Below are 18964 nucleotides of genomic sequence, written 5' to 3' on the forward strand. Positions count from 1 at the left end.
CAAATTTGAATCATGACCCTAAAATTGGTTTTGTGGACTTTTTTGGGGGTGGGGGTGGGGGTGGCGTTTGCCCAAAATAAATCATATGTTTTAAGATAAATCATATCTAGAAAAAAGAAGATATGAAAGCTAATCACATTGTGAGCAACACATGATAATCAAATGTATTGCTGTATTTAAATTGCAATCCCAACTAAGTCTCATTCATCTCTTAATACTTTCTTGGTGCATTAACGGCATTTCCTACAGAGGCTAATGTACTTTAGTGATAGTAGTTGAACTGCGTTCATATTAATAAGGTCTTCAGTTTACATAAACAAAACATGAGACTAGAATGTTAGACTGCACTGGTCACAATGGAAAAGGAGCATAGATGACAAAAAGTAAAGAACATTTTCTGGTCATTACACTGGGAGTCATATATCATAGTCCTCAAAAGCTTCAAAGTCCAAGTTGGCAATAGGCCCTGTGTAGTGTGGGTTCTATCTTTCCATCACAATTTGTTTACATGTTGCCATTTTCAACCTTATGTCTCCACACTCAACATTTCTAGTCTGCATAGCAACTACTACTTGCTGCAGAGGTTGGCAGGTGTAACATGTAGAGGATACTAGGCTGCTGTGTATGTCTTCATGTATGTATGAGATGTGGTCGTGATGCATTAGGTTGTCATGGTATCCTGCTAGGTAGCAGCTGTGGTGGCAAGGCATCCAACTGATGAGTGTGGTTGGCATGGCAACCTCAAGGGGCCTGTCTTTATTTTGCCCATACTCAAAAGATTGGAGTGGGGAAGGTCTTTCTTGGAGTGGTTATCCTAGGGACCACATCTGTTGGTTTGTCTATTGCCATAAAGCACATCATGAGGCCCATCTTCAGCCACTGAGCTGCCTCCTGGAGGAGAGGGCAGCTCCTTAGATACCAGGAGCGCTCTTCAAAGAACCGGGTTGCCATGGCGCCAATTTCAACGAAGATGCGGTTGCCATGACAGCGACGCAGAAGGCAAGATAGAGGGGACCCAAGGCGACTCGCGCCCTCCAGACGCCAGAGGACGCTGCCCGGCTCAGAAGCGTAGTAAGACATAACTCGGAGTAGTCACTCTATCCTCCCCTCCTTTACTCTATGGCCCTCTGTGCGAGCTTCAAAGCGAGGCGGCCAGTCCAGCTGCGGCGGACTCGTTGGTGGGGTTAGCCCCGCCTCCTCTGGCGGAAAGATGGCGGCCGCCAGCGCCGTCGAGTGAGCTGTGGAGGTTCGCACCGTCGGGAGCGATTCGTAGCTGGAAGCATCGAGGTGGGGTCTCCCCTTGCCGCGTCCTCCCGGAGTACGCGTGGAAGCGCTGGCCCCGTGCGTGGGGAGGGGGAATCGCGCTCCTCCACGCCGTGGTTCGCTGTCGCCGAAGGGCTGCTGCTGCCTCTTTCAGCCGTCCTTGAGAGGAAAAGGGGCTTCAGTCGCCTCCTTGGGCTCTCCCTTCAGAGCATAAACCGAGGGGTGGGCGGGAATGCCGATTGAAGCCGATCCCCCAAAGGCCAGAGCCATAAATTCATTGATTTCTTTATATATCAAAACTTCTTACAGGTGAAGGTTGTGCAATTTGATACTCTGGGAGATGTGCAATTTAATCAAGATCATAAAACATTAAAAAACACCGAAAAATTTAGGATATTAAAAAAAATCCAAAATGTAAAACAGAGAAATATATGAGTATGAGTATCATAGGGTAGAGTAGAATAGAATAGAAAAGAAATGCAGAATAAAATTGAATAAGGAAGAGAAGAGAATTCTTTATTGGCCAAGTGTGATTGGACACACAAGGAATTTGTCTTTGGTGCAGATGCTCTCAGTGTACATAAAAAGACAAGATACATTCGCCAAGAATCATAAGGTGCAACACTTAATGATAGTCATAAGATAGAAATAAGCAATCAGGAAACAATATCAATATAAAATGTAAGGATACAAGCAACAAAATCACAATCATACTAAGTGAGAGGAGATGGGTGATAGGAACGATGAGAAGACTAATAGTAATAGCAATGCAGCCGTAATGAATAGTTTGACAGTGGCGAGGGAATCAATAAGATAACGGAAGGATGCCATGACCCCAAAGGACGTGTGGGAGCTATTTATATTTCTCTCAAATGTGGGGGAAATCCCCTTAATTAATTAGTTAGTTCCTTGTTAGTGGAACTGCCTACCTTGATAGGTAGCTACTTCTTTAAATGTCCTTCTTTCCACTTAGGTGGGTTGACTACTACTGCAGAAAGGAGGAGTGCTGGCTGATTATTATTCTGTTTCTATTACTAAATGTATTTGTTATTGGGATATCTGCCGCCTTCAGTTACTTGTAACAATAATAAAGGCAGGATACAAATTATAATGCATAAATTTATTTGCTGCTCATCCTGCAGTTCATGATGACTGAGCAGCTTACAATGTGAAATGATGTTAGGTGAGGAATGTAGACCTTTGAATACAATAAATTCAAGAATACCTTTAATTTATCAGACTTATATCCTGCCTTGCTTACAGGAGGTTAAAGCGTCACACGTAATGCTCCCTTCTAAATTTTCCCTGCAACAATTGCCCTATGAGTAAAGTTGTGCTAAGAAAGAATAACTGACCCAAAGTCACCCGATGACTTTCTATGCCTGAGGGTGGACTTGAACCTGCATCGTCTTGCTCATTGGCTTTATTACCTACTTGCCTAAGAAATTCCCTTAGGCTAGATCAGCTCCATATGGTCTGCCCTGAATTGAAACAAGAGTTCCAGGCAGGGTTTTTTGTCCCCCTGTATCTAGATATTTGAAATGTTCCAAATATAAAATATGCATTCCACCACAGAGTTGTGATTGTTTCACATGTGCTTAAGAAAGAAAGAGGGAAAAGAAACAAACAAGAAACAAAGTAATAATATTCAATTTAAAAATCAGCTGATTCATATTGCATTCTACCTCAAATTCGGAAATCCTAGATAGAATGGCTGAACTTGGATTCCAATATGTATTCAGATTCTATTCAGTCCAATCTACCTCACTTAGTTGCAAAGAAGAAACAAATAGAAGAAAAAGCATCCTTGAAAGAAAGATGGAAATTCATGCTATTGGAGAGGGGTCGCTACTATCTAAAAACCCTCTCATTCTTATTTGTATCAGATGAGATCATATTTCATAAAAGATTGAGCCAGATGTTTGAGCTGCTCTTTCTAATATTCTGACCTGCTTTGATTACATCATCACCACTTCAAGTGGAATGGAATACCCCAAAAGAGAGATGGGCTTCCTCTCAGTTTTTAGTCATTAGCTCTTCTGAGCAGTTTCTAATTTACATTCAATATTAGCTGGTTTCATTTGGGAAACAAATTCCTAAACTGCATTTCTTTATTTATAAGTATGATATTTTAGCACAGGTCTTGTGATAGTAATCCTGGAAAATGATACAGAAATTTGGAGAATCTTGTGGCAGCTTAAAAAGTAGTGGGGGGGGGGGAGGTTGTATCTGTGTGTGCGTGGAGCAGAAACTCAGACGCTGAATTCATACTGTCATCACAGATTTGAATTGCTCTCTTTTTTTTATAAGAACACACATGTTTCATCTTAACTAGATGTGGGTTTAAGACTGATGTCTCTTTCTTTCCTTCTCTCTCCAGTTTTATTACCACTGCCTCCAAATGTCCCATTACTTGACAACATGATTGGCCCCTCTGTGGCTCTCGCAGAGCCCAGTATTCCTGGGACATTTTCTGTTTGAAGAAATTAGGATGGAACATGACAACCCAACCATCAAACCCCGTCGGATCCAGAACCAAAATGTAATCTATCGCTTAGAACGCCGAAGGATCACCTCTGGCAAAATCGGGACACACTGGCACCAGGTCCGCATTTTTCATCAAAACATTTTCCCCAATTTCACCGTGGTCAACGTTGAGAAGCCGCCCTGCTTTTTACGGAAATTTTCCCCCGATGGAAGATACTTCATTGCTTTCTCCTCAGATCAGACTTCCTTGGAGATTTATGAATACCAGGGATGCCAAGCGGCAGAGGATCTACTCCAGGGTTATGACGGAGAGATCTTGGCTAACGGCAACGACCAGAGGTCCATCAATATCCGTGGACGTCTCTTTGAACGTTTCTTCGTCCTTCTTCATATTACCAACGTGGCCTCCAATGGTGAGCACTTGAACCGTGAATGTAGCTTGTTTACAGACGATTGTCGATATGTCATTGTTGGTTCTGCTGCCTATCTGCCTGAGGAGCCCCATCCTCCCTTTTTTGAGGTTTACCGCAACAGTGAGTCAGTGACGCCTAATCCCAGGTCTCCTTTGGAAGATTATTCTTTGCACATTATAGACCTGCACACGGGCAGGTTGTGTGACACCCGGACATTCAAATGTGACAAGGTCATCTTATCCCACAACCAAGGACTCTACCTATATAAGAATATCTTGGCTATTCTCTCCGTGCAGCAGCAAACTATCCATGTCTTTCAGGTTACTGCTGAAGGCACCTTCATTGACGTACGAACTATAGGGCGCTTTTGCTACGAGGATGACCTGCTCATGCTCTCTGCCGTCTATCCAGAGGTCCAGAGGGATTCACAGACAGGGATGGCCAACCCATACAAAGAGCCGTTCATCAATTCTCTGAAACACAGACTGTTAGTCTATTTGTGGCGAAGGGCAGAGCAAGATGGAAGCGCTATGGCTAAAAGGAGATTCTTCCAATATTTTGACCAGCTGAGGCAGCTTCGCATGTGGAAGATGCAGCTGTTGGATGAGAATCACCTCTTTATTAAGTACACAAGCGAGGATGTAGTCACTTTACGAGTGACGGATCCTTCACAGGTAGGAAAATAAGTAATTTTATGGCATTGGGGTTTTGTATGGTTGTATTGTGAGTGTTAAGCTCAGTGGCTAAGACGCTGAGCTTGTCGATCAGAAAGCTCGGCAGTTCTACGGTTTGAATCCCTAGCCCCGTGTAATGGAGTAAGCTTCTGTTACTTGTCCCAGCTTCTGCCAACCTAGCAATTTGAAAGCATGTAAAAATGCAAGTAGAAAAAATAGGAACCACTTTTGGTGGGAAAGTAATAGCATTCCATGTGCCTTCAGCGTTGAGTCATGCCGGCCACATGACCACGGAGACGTCTTTGGGCAAGGCTGGTTCTTTGGATTTGAAATGGAGATGAGCACCGCCCCCTAGAGTCAGGAACGACTAGCACAGGGAACTTTTACCTTTACCTAAGGAAAAACAACAACAACCCTTGAGTCTAATATAGTTTGGATTCTTGAAATTCTGCTTTGGTTGTTTAGTTTCACTTTTTACACCTTTTAGATGGAGCAAGAGATGTAATTTTCCAGGAGATCTTCTTACCATGCCTATGTGTGCTGCCGGGACCAAAGCAAACAGTGTTCCCTCTGAAGGACTTAATACAATTGAGTCCTCTAAAGAAAGGAAACCTGGGCTGATTGATAGGACACATTTCCTGAGGGCTCCATAAGATGATTGCAAGAATGTGCAAAAGAAAAAAAAATCCTGAAAATCAAATGGGGGGACGGGGGGAGGGGGGGAGGAGGAAATGATTGGTACTGGATAAATTAACCCCAGTTTTAAAGAAACAATGGAGGAACATAACCTGAATATTTGGAGCTGGAAAGCAGGTTAATGGGATGGGGAGGGAATGGGGATTTTGTAGTATCCTTCCCCTGCCACGCCCACCAAGCCACATCTACAGAACCGGTAGTAAACAAATTTGAATCCCACCACTGATCCTGGGGCCATGCGGTCACCTTTTGAGACTTTCTGAGTAGCAAAGTCAATGGAGAAGCCAGATTCTCTTAACAGCCATGTTACTAACTTAACAGCTATGGTGATTCACTTAACAACGGTGGCAAGAAAGGTCATAATGTGGGGCAAAATTCACTTAACAAATATCTCACTTAGCAACAGAAATTTTGTGCTTACTTGTCGTTAAGTCGAGGACTACTTGTATAGAAATTGCTTCGTTGCCAGGGGTCAACTGAGCATGCAGATGGCTTAATTTTTCTTATAATTTTATAAGCAGGGGTCTAACATTCACGATAATAAAAACTATACTATAGCTTGCTTTTTTTTTTAAGGGAAAAAAAAGATTCTCAAGATTCAGTGCTCCAAAAACTTAAATTACAACTCTCTGTAGAAAGATGCAAAATATGATCAAGTTTTTGGATTCACCTGCAATCTTATTTCCTAAGGGGAAAATTCTTTACTGCTACTTAGGAGACTCGGTTAAAATCAAAACAGACTTTTTCAACGTTCTTAGATAAGAATACCAGTAATTCAAAATAAATAGTTAATGGCGCTCATCTTTTCTTTTCCAAACCAGCAGGCGATCTTAAACAGTGCAGTGTTTACAGGCAGCAGCAGAGCACAATGCCATCTAAAAGACTCGATCTCGGCATGTTAGAAATATTAAGACAGCCAAAGGAAATTATTGCCCCCCCCAACACCTTCCTAAATAAGTCCTACCACTCTCACTTTTCTGCATATACTGAAGGAATAATCAGCTGCCAGCTCACAACTGACTGGGGGCGGGGGGAACTTAAAGAAAAAAAACCCCATTTCCCAGCAGGAACTAAAATTAAATCTGCTTCTCTGAGAAAAGAAGCAAAATCACCCTTGGCAGAGAAAGCAGAAGTGGAATGTTGAGTGTCCATTTCGAAATAAACAAAGCAAAAGGAGGCATTGGAGGAATTTCACCTAGCTTCGTAAACGATTTGACAGCAGTTAATAACCCAGTCAAATCGTCTCTCCTTTCAGATGATGGAAAATGCAAGGCATGCGTGGCAAAAGATAGGATCCTTCCACAAAACGAGCTGTTTTCTTTTTGGTTTGCTGTGCGGTCGGCGGGAGTTGGCTTGCTCACCCGAAGCCACTGCCTCGTGTCTTACCCAACCGGCAATCAATTTTCTCCTTCTTCCTTCTTCCAGCCTTCCTTCTTCGTGGTGTACAATATGGTGACTACCGAGGTGATTGCCGTCTTTGAAAACACATCGGACGAGCTGCTGGAACTCTTTGAGAACTTCTGTGACCTCTTCCGCAACGCCACCCTCCACAGCGAGGCCGTTCAGTTCCCTTGCTCGGCCTCCAGCAACAATTTTGCCAGGCAGATCCAACGCCGGTGAGCCTCATGCCTTCTGTTAAAACACACACACACACTCACCCGAGGTCAAACAAAAGCAGCAAGGTCGAAAGGACTAAAGCTGAATGTCAGCGTTCCAAAAACCATCCAAAATTAAATCAGAGTTCAAGGCAGAGCTTTCTGCAAAATTCCAATTTATTAAGAGAAGCATGTTGGCACATCTGGGAAAACCCGAATCTGAAAGCTTCCTGGGTTTTCCGCCAAGTTGAAAGTTCATGATCTTGCCCCCACACCCACAAGTCCATCACATGGTCCAATCTTTCACTGCCACGCTGGCATTTCCACCCATCCACTTCTGGTCAGGTGCAGAGGTGCAGAGACAAAGGATGACCTTGGGCTTCTAGAAAGGAATGTTTTATTTTGACAACAACACATTCTACTCCTTACTATTCCCCCTCCCAATTACCCCACTAATGAAACAGCGTAGTAAAATAATAGAGAGTGTGACAGTCCAAAGATCCAGCGAGGAATATGGCTGCAGGCCTGACACTGAAAACTTGAGGTTCAGCTGCCCAAATGAATTGGAAATGTTCTCATGTCTTCCAGTAAATATATATGAGGGGTGTCCCAGGATTTTGGTAGGCGAGTCTCATATTTATTATTTACTTTATTAGATAACCATTGATCTGAAAGGTGTCCTGCTTGAGCAGGGGTTGGACTAGAACAGAGGCATCAACCTCAATTTCATTGAGGGCCGCATCAAGGTTGTGTTTGATCTCAGGGAGGCCGGGGTGAGCGTAGCCAGCTCAACGTCACTCGACAAGGCTCCGTTTTTGGCCACGATGGCCTCCTGCAGCCCTCTGCCAGCAGAAATGGAGCTTGGAGGGCCATGTGTGGCCCACCCAGGCGCCGTTTTGGCTGGCAGAGGGTTGCAGGAGGCCATTGTGGCCAAAAAAGGAGCATTGTCGAGTGACGTTGAGCTTGGGAGGTTCCATGCGCAGCCCTCCCAACCTCCGTTTTTGCTGGCAGAGGCACCGTGGGCTGGTCCTTCGCTGTTTCCAGAGCGCCTCCAGAGGCTATATCTAAGCACCCCGTGGGGTGGATGTGCCCCGCAGGCCTTGAGTTTGACACACCTGGACTAGAAGATTTCCAAGGTCCCTTCCAACTCTGTTATTCTGTTATATTTAAGACTTTTGGGAAAGGAAAGGTCAGGCAGGGACTGTATTTTTCTAATATGGAAAGGGAAGAATCTGGCTTTTTTTAAAAAAAAAACACAACCTTTTCTTCTGCTTGATCGAATGCCATGAAGCCATCATCGACCCTTCGTGACCCCAAATTTTTTTTCTCCCTGACGATTTGTCCCTAATCTGATTTCCAGATCTTCCAACAGTGGCTCCATTTGCCACTTGAACTGATTCCATCCACCTTGCTGCTGGTCTCCCTCTCTTTCCTTCTGCCTTCCCCAGCGTTAGAGCCTTTCCCAGAGAGCTTTTGCACCGTGTTTCCAAAGCAGGATAATAGGAGGCTGGTAATTTATGCCTGGAGTGAGAACTCTGTGGATTGATTTATTGGACCCATTCTGTTGTTTCCTGGCTCCCCTTTATGTTCTTATTTTACAATTTACCTGATAGATTTTCGGTCTTGCCCTGCGTCTTATTCTCACCAATTGTAATTGGAAGGGACTCCAGGAACTGCACAGGATACAGGTTGTTCTCGACTTACAACAGTTCATTTAGTGACTGCTCAAAGTTATGCAAAAAGTGACATGATCATTTTTCCCAGTTACCACGGTTGCAGCGTCCCCCGTGGACCCGTGATCAAAATTTGTTTGCTCGGCGACTGGATCATATTTCTGACAGTTGTAGCATCCTGGTGTCACGTGATCCCCTTCCGCAACCTTCTGTCAAGCAAAGTCCATGGGGAAGCCGGATTCACTTAACGACCGTGATGCTGAATTAACAACCGCCCTGATTCGCCTAACAACCGGGGCGAGAAAGGTTGTAAAATGGGAGAAAACTCCCTTAACAAACGTTTCGCTTAGGCTCAGTTGTGGCCTTAAGTCGAGGACAATCTGATGCATATGATGCCTTAATTAAAAATAAGAGCAACAATCTTCCCCCCCCCCCCAGCGGTCTCCAGATATTTTGAACTACAACTCCCATAGTCCCCCTATTTGTGCTGGCTATGCCTGACGAATGTTGAAGCCCAAGACATAAATGGACTTTATTGAAGGCTTCTGGCTCTCTGCTTTTCAGGTGTCCCTCACCTTGTAAGATAGATCAGGATGAGTTTCTCATATAGTCGATGATTAAATTGAGGGATTAGCAATAGCACTTAGACTTGTATACCGCTTCACAGTGCTTTACAGGCCTCTCTAAGCAGTTTACAGAGTCAGCATCTTTCCCCCGACAATCTGGGTCCTCATTTGACCCACCTCGGAAGGATGGAAGGCTGAGTTAACCTTGAGCTGGTATGGATGGATGAGTGGATGGATGGATGAATAGGGAAGGGAAGGGGGAAGGAAGGAATATAACTATAGCACTTAGGCTTATGTTCCGCTTTGCAGCCCTCTCTAAGCAGTTTACAGAGTCAGCCTCTTGCCCCACGACAATCTGTGTCCTCATTTTACCCACCTTGGAAGGATGGAAGGCTGAGTCAACCTTGAGTCTGGTGAGATTCCATCTGCCAAAGTGCAGGGCAGCCAGCAGTCAGCAGAAATAGCTTGCAGTACTGCATTCTCACCACTGGGCCACCGTGACTCAATAGCGTTATCTGAACAGTAAGGAACAGAGTAATCTTTCCTGGAACTCACCTTAGTAAAGAGCTCTCCCTGTTTCCTAATTTCAAAGCAAGCAATCACTTTACCTTGTATACCATAGATCAAACTCAATACCCGTGAGGTGCTTAGATCTGGCTCGCGGGGCCGCCCTAGAAACAGTGAAGGATTGGCCCACGGTGCCTCTGCCAGTGAAAATGGAGTTTGGAGGGCGCATGCAGCCGAAGGCAGAGGGTTGTAGAAGGCTGTCGCAGCCGAAAAGAGAAATTGGGAGTCCATTTGGCAAAAGTGCTCAGGCTACCACAGGTGCCCCCAATACGTAACATTGAGTTGGCTACGCCCCCAACCCCCCCCCCAACTCCGCTCAAGGTCAAACACAACCCTTGATTCAGCCCTCCATGAAATTGAGTTTGACACCATTGCTATAGATTATTTTTTTCAACAACTTAACAAGGACAAACTGCTTCTTGTTCCTTCCATTTGCATTTCCCCCCTACCCTTTGCATCATTCAAGAATGAAGGATGGGTTTTCATCTTGTCCTTTAATATCAGAAGATCTGTAGCCATTAAAACCTTTTGGTTTTCATGTGGTTCTTTGAGAAAAAATCATTGAATCCTTGTCTCTCCCCCCCCCCCCCCATTGTGATATCTGTCATATTTTGCAGTTTAAAGAGTTCAGTTTATGAATAGTCATGTGGATTTACTTCTAAACTTATTTCCAGGAAAACAGCATTTGGCCTTTCAAATAAAGACTTTTTCTACAGATTCAATATTCCTGGAAGGGCCATTTAAAGAGATATGAGTTTCTTCCCCCCCTCCCTCCCTGCCATTACATAGTATAAAGCTGTTGTCATTCTGGTATTTTACTTAAATGCAAGAGTGTCAGCATGACTACCATTTCGCGACAACCCAGGAGCAAAATACAGTACACTGAGGTTTTGTCTTTCAAACAGTGGTTTATATACAAGACTTATACATACATACATACAGGTGTCAGGCAAATACTAGGCAAGCAATCAATTTTCAACTCTACACGGAGAACTACAATGGAGATAGATACACAAAGAGAGAAAGATGCACCCTCACATGGCCTCCCTTATATATACAGCTTCTTAAAGTGGCAGTAACCCTCCTGAGTCATCCTCATGTCATCATCTCGGTTTACAGCCTTACAGCAGCTGGTCAGCTATTAAATCCTCATTACCCTGACAAAGAGATTGAATGAAGGATGACTTTTTAATAATGCAAGGTGATTTGGTTGTCTCTAAATTACTAATTCATGTTTTCTTGAAGAAAAAGATATTTTGCATTTCAAACGAGTTATGTTTTTTTTAACCCTTGGTTTTATTTAGTTCAGCACCTGGTTAGCTCTTTCTGATTATTTTTTCTGCTAGAGTTCCAACTGTCTGCACTTCTTGTTTTTATCCTTCCACATAATCATCCATTGAGTGAAGGCTGTTCTATAAAAATTGTTAAAGACCATAAGTTGTACTAAAGTAATTAATGAGAGTAATTTTTTGGATGGGGTGGGGTTTTTTCTTTTTTTTGGTCATCACTGATTTTCTTACAGAGAAGCCCGTAATGAGCTTCTAAGGAATCTCTGTTAGATTTTTTTGCTGGAAAGGCAATCTAAAAATGATTATGCTGCTCAAAGTCTCTTCAAGTGCAGGTGATTCACTACTTGAGAACTATTTCTCTGGTTATCAGTCTTCGTAGCAACGTAGCTGCTTCATTTGTGTCTTAACTGCTCTGGAGGAGCTTAACTACATTTTCTACATGTTCCCCTTGCTTACGTTTTAATCTCAAAACAAGCACATGAAATAGACAAATTTGAATTTCTGTAGCTTCGTGGGATTTGAACCTGTCTGTCTGATCTGACTCTCTGAATGATGCCATTATTTCCTCTAACCCAAGGGTGTCAAACTCAAGGCCTGCAGGCCAATCCACGGGGTGCTTAGAACTGGCCCACAGCCCCGCCCTGGAAACAGTGAAGGCGGCTCTCCTGAGCTCCATCTTCGCTGGCAGAGGGTTGCAGGAATCCATCGGAGCCAAAAACGGAGCTCGGGAGCTCGTTTTCACTGGCAGAGCGCTCAGGCGTAACAACACGAGTGATGTTGAGCTGGTCACGCCAGTAGTGGGTTTCAATTTTTTTTACTACTGCTTCTGTGGCCCGTGGCATGGCTTGGTGGGCGTGGCAAGGGAAGGATACTGTAAAATCTCCATTCCCTCCCCACTCCAGAGGAAGGTTACTGCGAAATCCCCATTTCCTCCCCTTTAGCTGGGACTTGGGAGGCAGAGAATAGATGAGGACGGGGCCCGTCAGAGGTGGTATTTACCGGCTCTCCAAACTACTCAAAATTTCCGCTAACGGTCCTCCAGAACTGATCAGAACCTGCTGAATAACCAACCCTCACTATGCCTCCCCCCCTCCTGGCCCCCCGAGGTCAAACGCAACCTTGAAGCGGTCCTCAGTGAAATGGAGTTTGACACCCCTGCTCTAATCTTATTCAGAGACTACAGCTTCAAGGTCTTAGGCAGAAGTTCTTCAAACTCCTCTCCCCCCCTCACAAATATTTTTCTCAAAAGAGATATCAAAGATTGGCCACAGCTGAACTCCAGTCCTATTGTGAACTCGGGATCCTTGTTTGTCTGATTTTTCCAAAGCTAATGTATAGTAAGTGCCAAGTGGGTGGAAGGCAGGAGAGGTGGGTTGTTTTTTTTTAATGTCGTTTCTTTCAGCTTGATAGCCTTCACCTTCTCTGCTTCAGTTTCAAGGACACCATTGTCAACGCAAAGTACGGGGGACACACAGAGGCTGTGCGTCGGCTCCTGGGTCAACTTCCAATCAGCGCACAATCATACAGTGGCAGCCCTTACCTTGATCTCTCTCTCTTCAGCTATGATGACAAGTGGGTTTCGGTCATGGAACGTCCCAAAACGTGTGGCGACCACCCAATCAGGTATGCACCGCCGTGCCTTGATTTCCACGATTACATTTGAAAGAACAAGCCGTTGAATGTAGTTTGCTTCCCAGTTGGCCAGGAGACAGGTAATCATAAGGTTTATGTTATGTCTCATTCATTCGGGGCAATTAATAGGGTCCTTGGTTTGAGCCACCACAGGCTACAAGTAGTCCTCAACTTACCACCACTATGGGAGGTGTATGTTGTTAAATGACAAATTTGTTTAATAGCAATAGCGCTTAGGATTATATACCGCTTCACAGTGCTTTGCAACCCTCTCTAAGTGGTTTACAGAGTCAGCCTCTTGCTCCCAACAGTCTGCCTCCTCCTTTCACCCTCCTCAGAAGGATGGAAGGCTGAGTCAACCTTGAGCCAGCCAGGATCAAACTGCTGGCAGTCAGCACAATTAGCCTGCAGTACTACCTTCTAACAGGAAGAAAGGAAGGAAAGAAGGAAGGAAGGAAGGAAGGAAGGAAGGAAGGAAGGAAGGAAGGAAGGAAGGAAGGAAGGAAGGGCACTTAGGCTTATATATGGCTTCACAGTGCTTTTACAGCCCTCTCTAAGCAGTTTACAGAGTCAGCCTCTTGCCCCCAGCAATCTGAATCCTCATTTTACCCACCTCGGAAGGATGGAAGGCTGAGTCAACCTTAAGCCTGGTGGGATTCGAACTGCCGTATTGCAGGCAGCCGGCAGTCATCAAAAATACTGCAGTGCTGCCCTCTAACCACTGCCCTCTAACCACTGCGCCACCACAGCTCTCAAGTGAGTTTTGCCCCATTTTACGACTTTCCACAGGCGCCCCCGACACGAGTGATGTCAAGCTGCCTTCCCCCCAGCCCTGCCCGGGGTCAAACACAAGCCTTATGCGGCCTTCAATGAAATCGAGTTTGACACCCCCTGATCTAGAGCAGGGATCTCCAATCTTGGCAACTTTACGGCTTGTGGTCATCGATTCCCAGCATTCCTCAGCCAGTATGGCTGAATGGGGAATGCTGGGAGTTGGAGTCCCAAATGTGCCAAGGTTGAAAGACCCCTGATCTAGAAGGCAGAGAGCCTTCTGATCTGCTTTTCAACAACCACAGTTGTTGTTTTTCCTACCCGTTTGAAGTTTATTCCCCATCTTCCTAGTTCCCAGTTCTGTCTGCTGCTCAAAAATTACTCCAATGCCAGTTCCCACCCTCATGCCTTGTAGGACCCAACTAACGGGCTGTTTTGGAGGTCTCCTTTGAACCTTTCCTTATTGGCATGCCTGAGTTCCTTTATGCCACACTCGGCTTACTTTTGAGTTCTTCCCTTTTTCCCACCATGCGCCAAGCTGCTGAAACAGCACATTCCATGTTGGGTTGGATAGAAGATGATGGGCCTTTTGCCACCTGCTCCCCACCCACTTTAGGGATGTAGTGGCTCAGTGACTCAAACGCTGAGCTCGATCAGAAAGGTCGGCAGTTCGGCGGTTCGAATCCCTAAGGGAGTGAGCTCCCGTTACTTGTCCCAGCTTCGGCCAACCTAGCAGTTGGAAAGCCCATAAAAATGCAAGTAGAAAAAATAGGAACCACCTTTGGTGGGAAGGTAACAGCGTTCCATGCACCTTTGGCATTTAGTCATGCCGGCCATATGACCACGGAGACATCTTCGGACAGCGCTGGCTCTTCGGCTTTGAAACGGAGATGAGCACCCGCTTCCCGAGAGTCCAAAATGACTAGCACATATGCGCGAGGGGAACCTTTACCTTTACCCCAGCCACCTTAACCCGCAGCCAGGAGACTGCTTAGCTGTCCTCTAGCTCGGGCCAATCGATGAGCCAGGACGCCTTCTGTTGACAGGTGAAGGCCAAGGCTTAAGCAGACTGAAAAATGTCACCGTAAGCCTTTGGGGGAGGAGCGTTTTTAGAAGCCCACCAGCTAGGTAAGCTTTTCCATCGCTGTAACAATTGGCCCCCGGAGAGAAGTGCTCTCCATTACTGTTCTTATTGGCACGCATCTTGCATTTCGGGATCTTAATTTCACCGCTGCGTTCGGAGGCAGTGCAAATGGCCTCTGATTGCAGAGCACTTTTCAAAAAATAGATGTTAAAAGAAGAAGAAGGAAAAAAAAAAAAAAACCAAACCCGAGACAGAGCCCATCTTGGAGATTACAGGGCACTTTTCTTGAGTATGGCAAATTGCCCCGAATTAGAATGGCAAAGGCAGAAACTCGTGGAATGAAGTTTGCTCCCCTTCCTGTCGTCCCCCCCCCCTCCCGTCCCCCCCACAGCCTTCTGTTTAGAATGTCAGGCTAACCAGATTGTTGCTCTTTTCCCTTGGTGTGTGTGTTTGTGTGTGTGTTTGTGTGTGTGTGTGTTTTGTCTCTTAATTGTTAGGCCAGCCAGGAGGCTTTTAGGAGCAAGATATCGATAATGGCTATTTTAGAAAGAATGTGATGAATGCAACAGGCCACATAATGAAGCCTGGAGGGTATTCTGTTTAATCCCCGAGAGAGCCTCCTCTTCCCCACTCTGTCTGCATGCAGCTTGGATGGTGTGTATTATGTGGAGGGAAGGGGAGGTGTGGAATCTGCACCATCAAGGGTTCGAACACAGAGGAGGATGCGGTGAAAATGCTCCCCTGCATAAAGGAATGGAGAAACAGCCACAAGATTAGGGTCAGTCTGTCTCTTTTATCTCAGCTGTATTTTTAAAAACTCAATTCCTCATGGCGTCCTTCTCATCCCGATGATGATCCCATCTCCTGCAAGAGTCTAACTGAATAGCTGCTGTCGTAATTCCAAGGTTTGACAGCTTCCCAGCACAGGCTTGATTTGTGTAGGACTGAGCTGGAGAGTGGATAGTTTTCTTTAGCATCGAGGTTCCCTGCTACACTTGACTTTTCATTTTCCCCTTGGCCCAACATCGCTCGGCATCCTTTTTTTTTTACTGAAGGGGGGAGTTCTAAAGATGCTGCCTTGAGCTTCTACGGGAGAGGCAGGATCTGAGCCATGATTGATAATAATGCCCTTCAATCCCATCACTTAGCTCGTTTGGTAAAAGGCAAACTTTGCTTTTATTGAAACCTTTTTAGTAGAGAAGTTCTAATGTTTCCCTGTTTTTTTTGTCTTCACTTTGGTCAAAATAGCATGATGTCTTTCTTTGCTTACTGAATTCATGAGATTGATGTTTATTTAGTTCTGTGTGCCCAAAGACTAGCCATCCAGCATTTCTCTCTTTCCCTCTCTCTCTTTCTCCCCCACCCGCTCTCCTTTCTTTGTTTCTGTCTCCTTTCCCCTTTTTTCTCTCTCTCTCTGTATCCTCTCTTTCTCCCTCCTTCCCTCTCTCTTTCTATCTCTGTCTGTCTGTGTATCTCCTTCCCTCCCTCCTTTCTCTCCCTCCCTCCTTCCCTCTCTTTCTCTGTCTGTGTTTCTCTCTCTCCCTCCCCTCCTTTCTCTCCCTCCATTCCTCCCCCTCTCTCCCTCCCTCCTTCCCTCTCTTTCTCTGTCTGTGTTTCTCTCTCTCCCTCCCTTCTCCTTTCTCTCCCTCCCTCTCTTTCTCCCTCCCTCCCTCTCTTTCTCTCCCCCCCTCTCTCCCTCTTTCTCTCTCTGTTTGTCTCCCTACCCCCTCCCTCTCTCTCTTCTCCCATTCACAGATTTTATGCCCGAGATTCTGGTCTGCTGAAGTTTGAAATCCAAGCAGGACTTCTGGGTCGACCCATCAATCATACCGTCCGGCGCCTGGTGGCATTTACCTTCCACCCTTTTGAACCCTTTGCTATCTCCGTGCAGCGGACTAACGCGGAATACGTTGTAAACTTCCACATGAGGCACAGCTGCACGTAGCATTTTGCTCTGCTGGGGACACTGAATAGAGACATCGGGGGTGGGTGGGTGGGGGGTGTTTGTTCACGGATACCCTGAAGCCAAAGTCAGGCTGAAAGAAACCAAAACACTAAAGCCTTTTGGGGGCGATTCTGTTTTAATCCTGCGGTGTTTGCATCTCCCAGGAATGATGGTGCTGATGGATCCATAACCGTCTCGAATTTCTTTTTTCTCAGGTGTAAGCTGTTCTTCTGTCATTCAGCACAAACCAAACAGATTATTTTTTTACAGTTCTCTACTCTGATACTTGACTTACTACTACATCTACTAGTACTACTGCTGTATAGTGGGCAGGAGTGGGGTGGGAGCTTCATCTGAGTAAGCAACATGAAACACATTTGTAGCAAGCTGTTTCTTATTTTCCTCTTTCTCTCTCTCTCTCTCTCTCTCTCTCTCTCTCTCTCTCTCTCTCTCTCACTCTCCCTCCCTCCCTCCCTCCCTCCCTCCCTCCCTCTCTCTCTCTCTCTCTTGCATGTGCAGGATAAAGGTCCTCCTATCACTACCGTATTCTGAGAAGGTTGGTTGGTTCCTTAGTGGGAGATAGCAATAGCCCTTCGATTTATATACCGCTTCACAGTGCTTTACAGCCCTCTCTTTACAGAATCAGCCTCTTGGCCCCAACAATCTGGGCCCTTGTTTTACCCACCTCGGAAGGATGGAAGTCTGAGTCAACCTTGAGCCTGGTGAGATTTGAACTGCCAAATTGCAGGCAGCCTGCAAATCAGCAGAAGTAGCCTGCTGCTACCGTGATAGAGATAGGGATACAGTGCCTGGTTTTATACAGGCGAGGGAGACAATGGGATAGAATACTCTAGTATAAACACTTTAGAGGAATCTTAGGCTTTCGTCTCCCACCTCTCTCTTTAGATTAGATTACAACCCACCAAAGGTTTTGTGCTGCCCAAGTTCTGTTCTATAAAAAACCCGCCTGCCAACTTAGCGGGGCCAGGGGTCCAAGATGACCTTTACGAGGGGTGTTAGGGTTCTGTTTTGCTTATAATTGATCATTCCAGTTGAGTGCCCTGCAATATCATGCAGTTGCGTTGCGTGCCGATTTGACCCACACGGGGTTTAAAGGAGGGGATTGTTAACTTGGGTTGGCCGTGGGAGACTAGCCCCCTACCCTGCTTGAAAATCCTTGCTTACAAATTGTGAGCCTCCCAGAACCGTTTGTTGAAATGGGCAGCTATACAAACCAAACCAGTGCATTCGTAAATAAGTAAATAAATGAAATAAATAGAAACAGGCCTGCCTTCAGTCAACTTGCAACCAGGTGGAAGGGTGGGCCTGTTTTAGAAATGTATCTAACATTTCTCTTTCCCTAAATTTGGTACCAGCACTACACTCTTGGCAGCTCTCAGCAGGAGGCAAGAATTCCAAAAAATTTTTTACACCTGGGAGGACATTTTCATATGCTCAGAATGGTAGGTTTTTGTTTTTGACCTGGAAGTTCAGGGAAATAAAAGTAACACGGAGAATAAAAGTAACAGGAAGAATGAGTGTGGATGCCCTTTCTTCCTCTTGCTGTTGTGGCCCGCCAGTGGCCAGTGGAGCTGGCAGCAGATTCGGACAGTGAGGGGGTTGGTGAGGGACATGGGCCAATCCTGGAGTCTGGGGAAGGCTCTGATGAGGGCTCTGTGTTGGAGGCAGAGAGGGGGCCAGAGCCGTATGCCAGTTATCAGCTGCCTTCAGAGTCAGACATCAGTGAGGCAGATGAACAGCTGGAGCCTGTTCCCAGGGTGCATATGCGTAGACTTGCCAGACGAAGGGAACAGCTAATGAACAGGGGTCGACTTGGGAGTAAGGCCACAGGTGGCTGATGAATGGCCCCTCCCAAAGGAAATAAAAGAGGAGCGAAAGGGGAGTGAAGCTTGCAGGAGACCATTAGTTCACTTAATTGGTTCATGACTCTGAGACTCCTTGCCAAGTTCTGCAGATATTGGCCTGTCAGGTCTCCAAGATAAGGTCTGTGACTAAATCCTCCCTTGAAAGACTTTGTTGGATGTGATTGAGCGGAATTCACAGTAAATTAATAAAAGGTTTTTTTGCCGGGACAAGTTGTTTGCTTCATGCTCTTGGGAAGCCTCGGTCAGAACACTTGCTACATTTGAAAGGAAACAGCAAAGCTGAATGGACGTGTAAAGAGGACCTTGGTAGCTTTTGGCTATTAGGAGAACTAGAAAGGTTCCCGCAAGATCGTCTGAAGAGGATCAACTCCAACATTTCTTCACCAATATTAACCTTCCGGATTTGAAATTGCCTTGTGAGTT

General features: G+C 45.5%; 1 protein-coding gene across 1 annotated transcript; it reads left to right on the forward strand.

The window, feature by feature from the left end:
- The first annotated feature begins 1180 nt into the window (after positions 1-1180).
- DET1 (DET1 partner of COP1 E3 ubiquitin ligase) lies at positions 1181-16701 on the forward strand. Its single transcript, XM_087704300.1, has 5 exons — positions 1181-1287; positions 3644-4837; positions 6959-7149; positions 12655-12846; positions 16466-16701. Exons 2-5 carry the CDS (start codon positions 3755-3757, stop codon positions 16653-16655), a joined length of 1656 nt encoding a protein of 551 aa, XP_087560426.1. The 5' UTR covers positions 1181-1287; positions 3644-3754; the 3' UTR covers positions 16656-16701.
- The last annotated feature ends 2263 nt before the right edge of the window (positions 16702-18964 follow it).

Source organism: Thamnophis sirtalis, unplaced genomic scaffold (genome assembly GCF_051295495.1).
Source record: "Thamnophis sirtalis isolate CommonGarterSnake01/CBP01778 unplaced genomic scaffold, rThaSir2_p1.2 scaffold_2, whole genome shotgun sequence".
Lineage (NCBI taxonomy): Eukaryota > Metazoa > Chordata > Lepidosauria > Squamata > Natricidae > Thamnophis > Thamnophis sirtalis.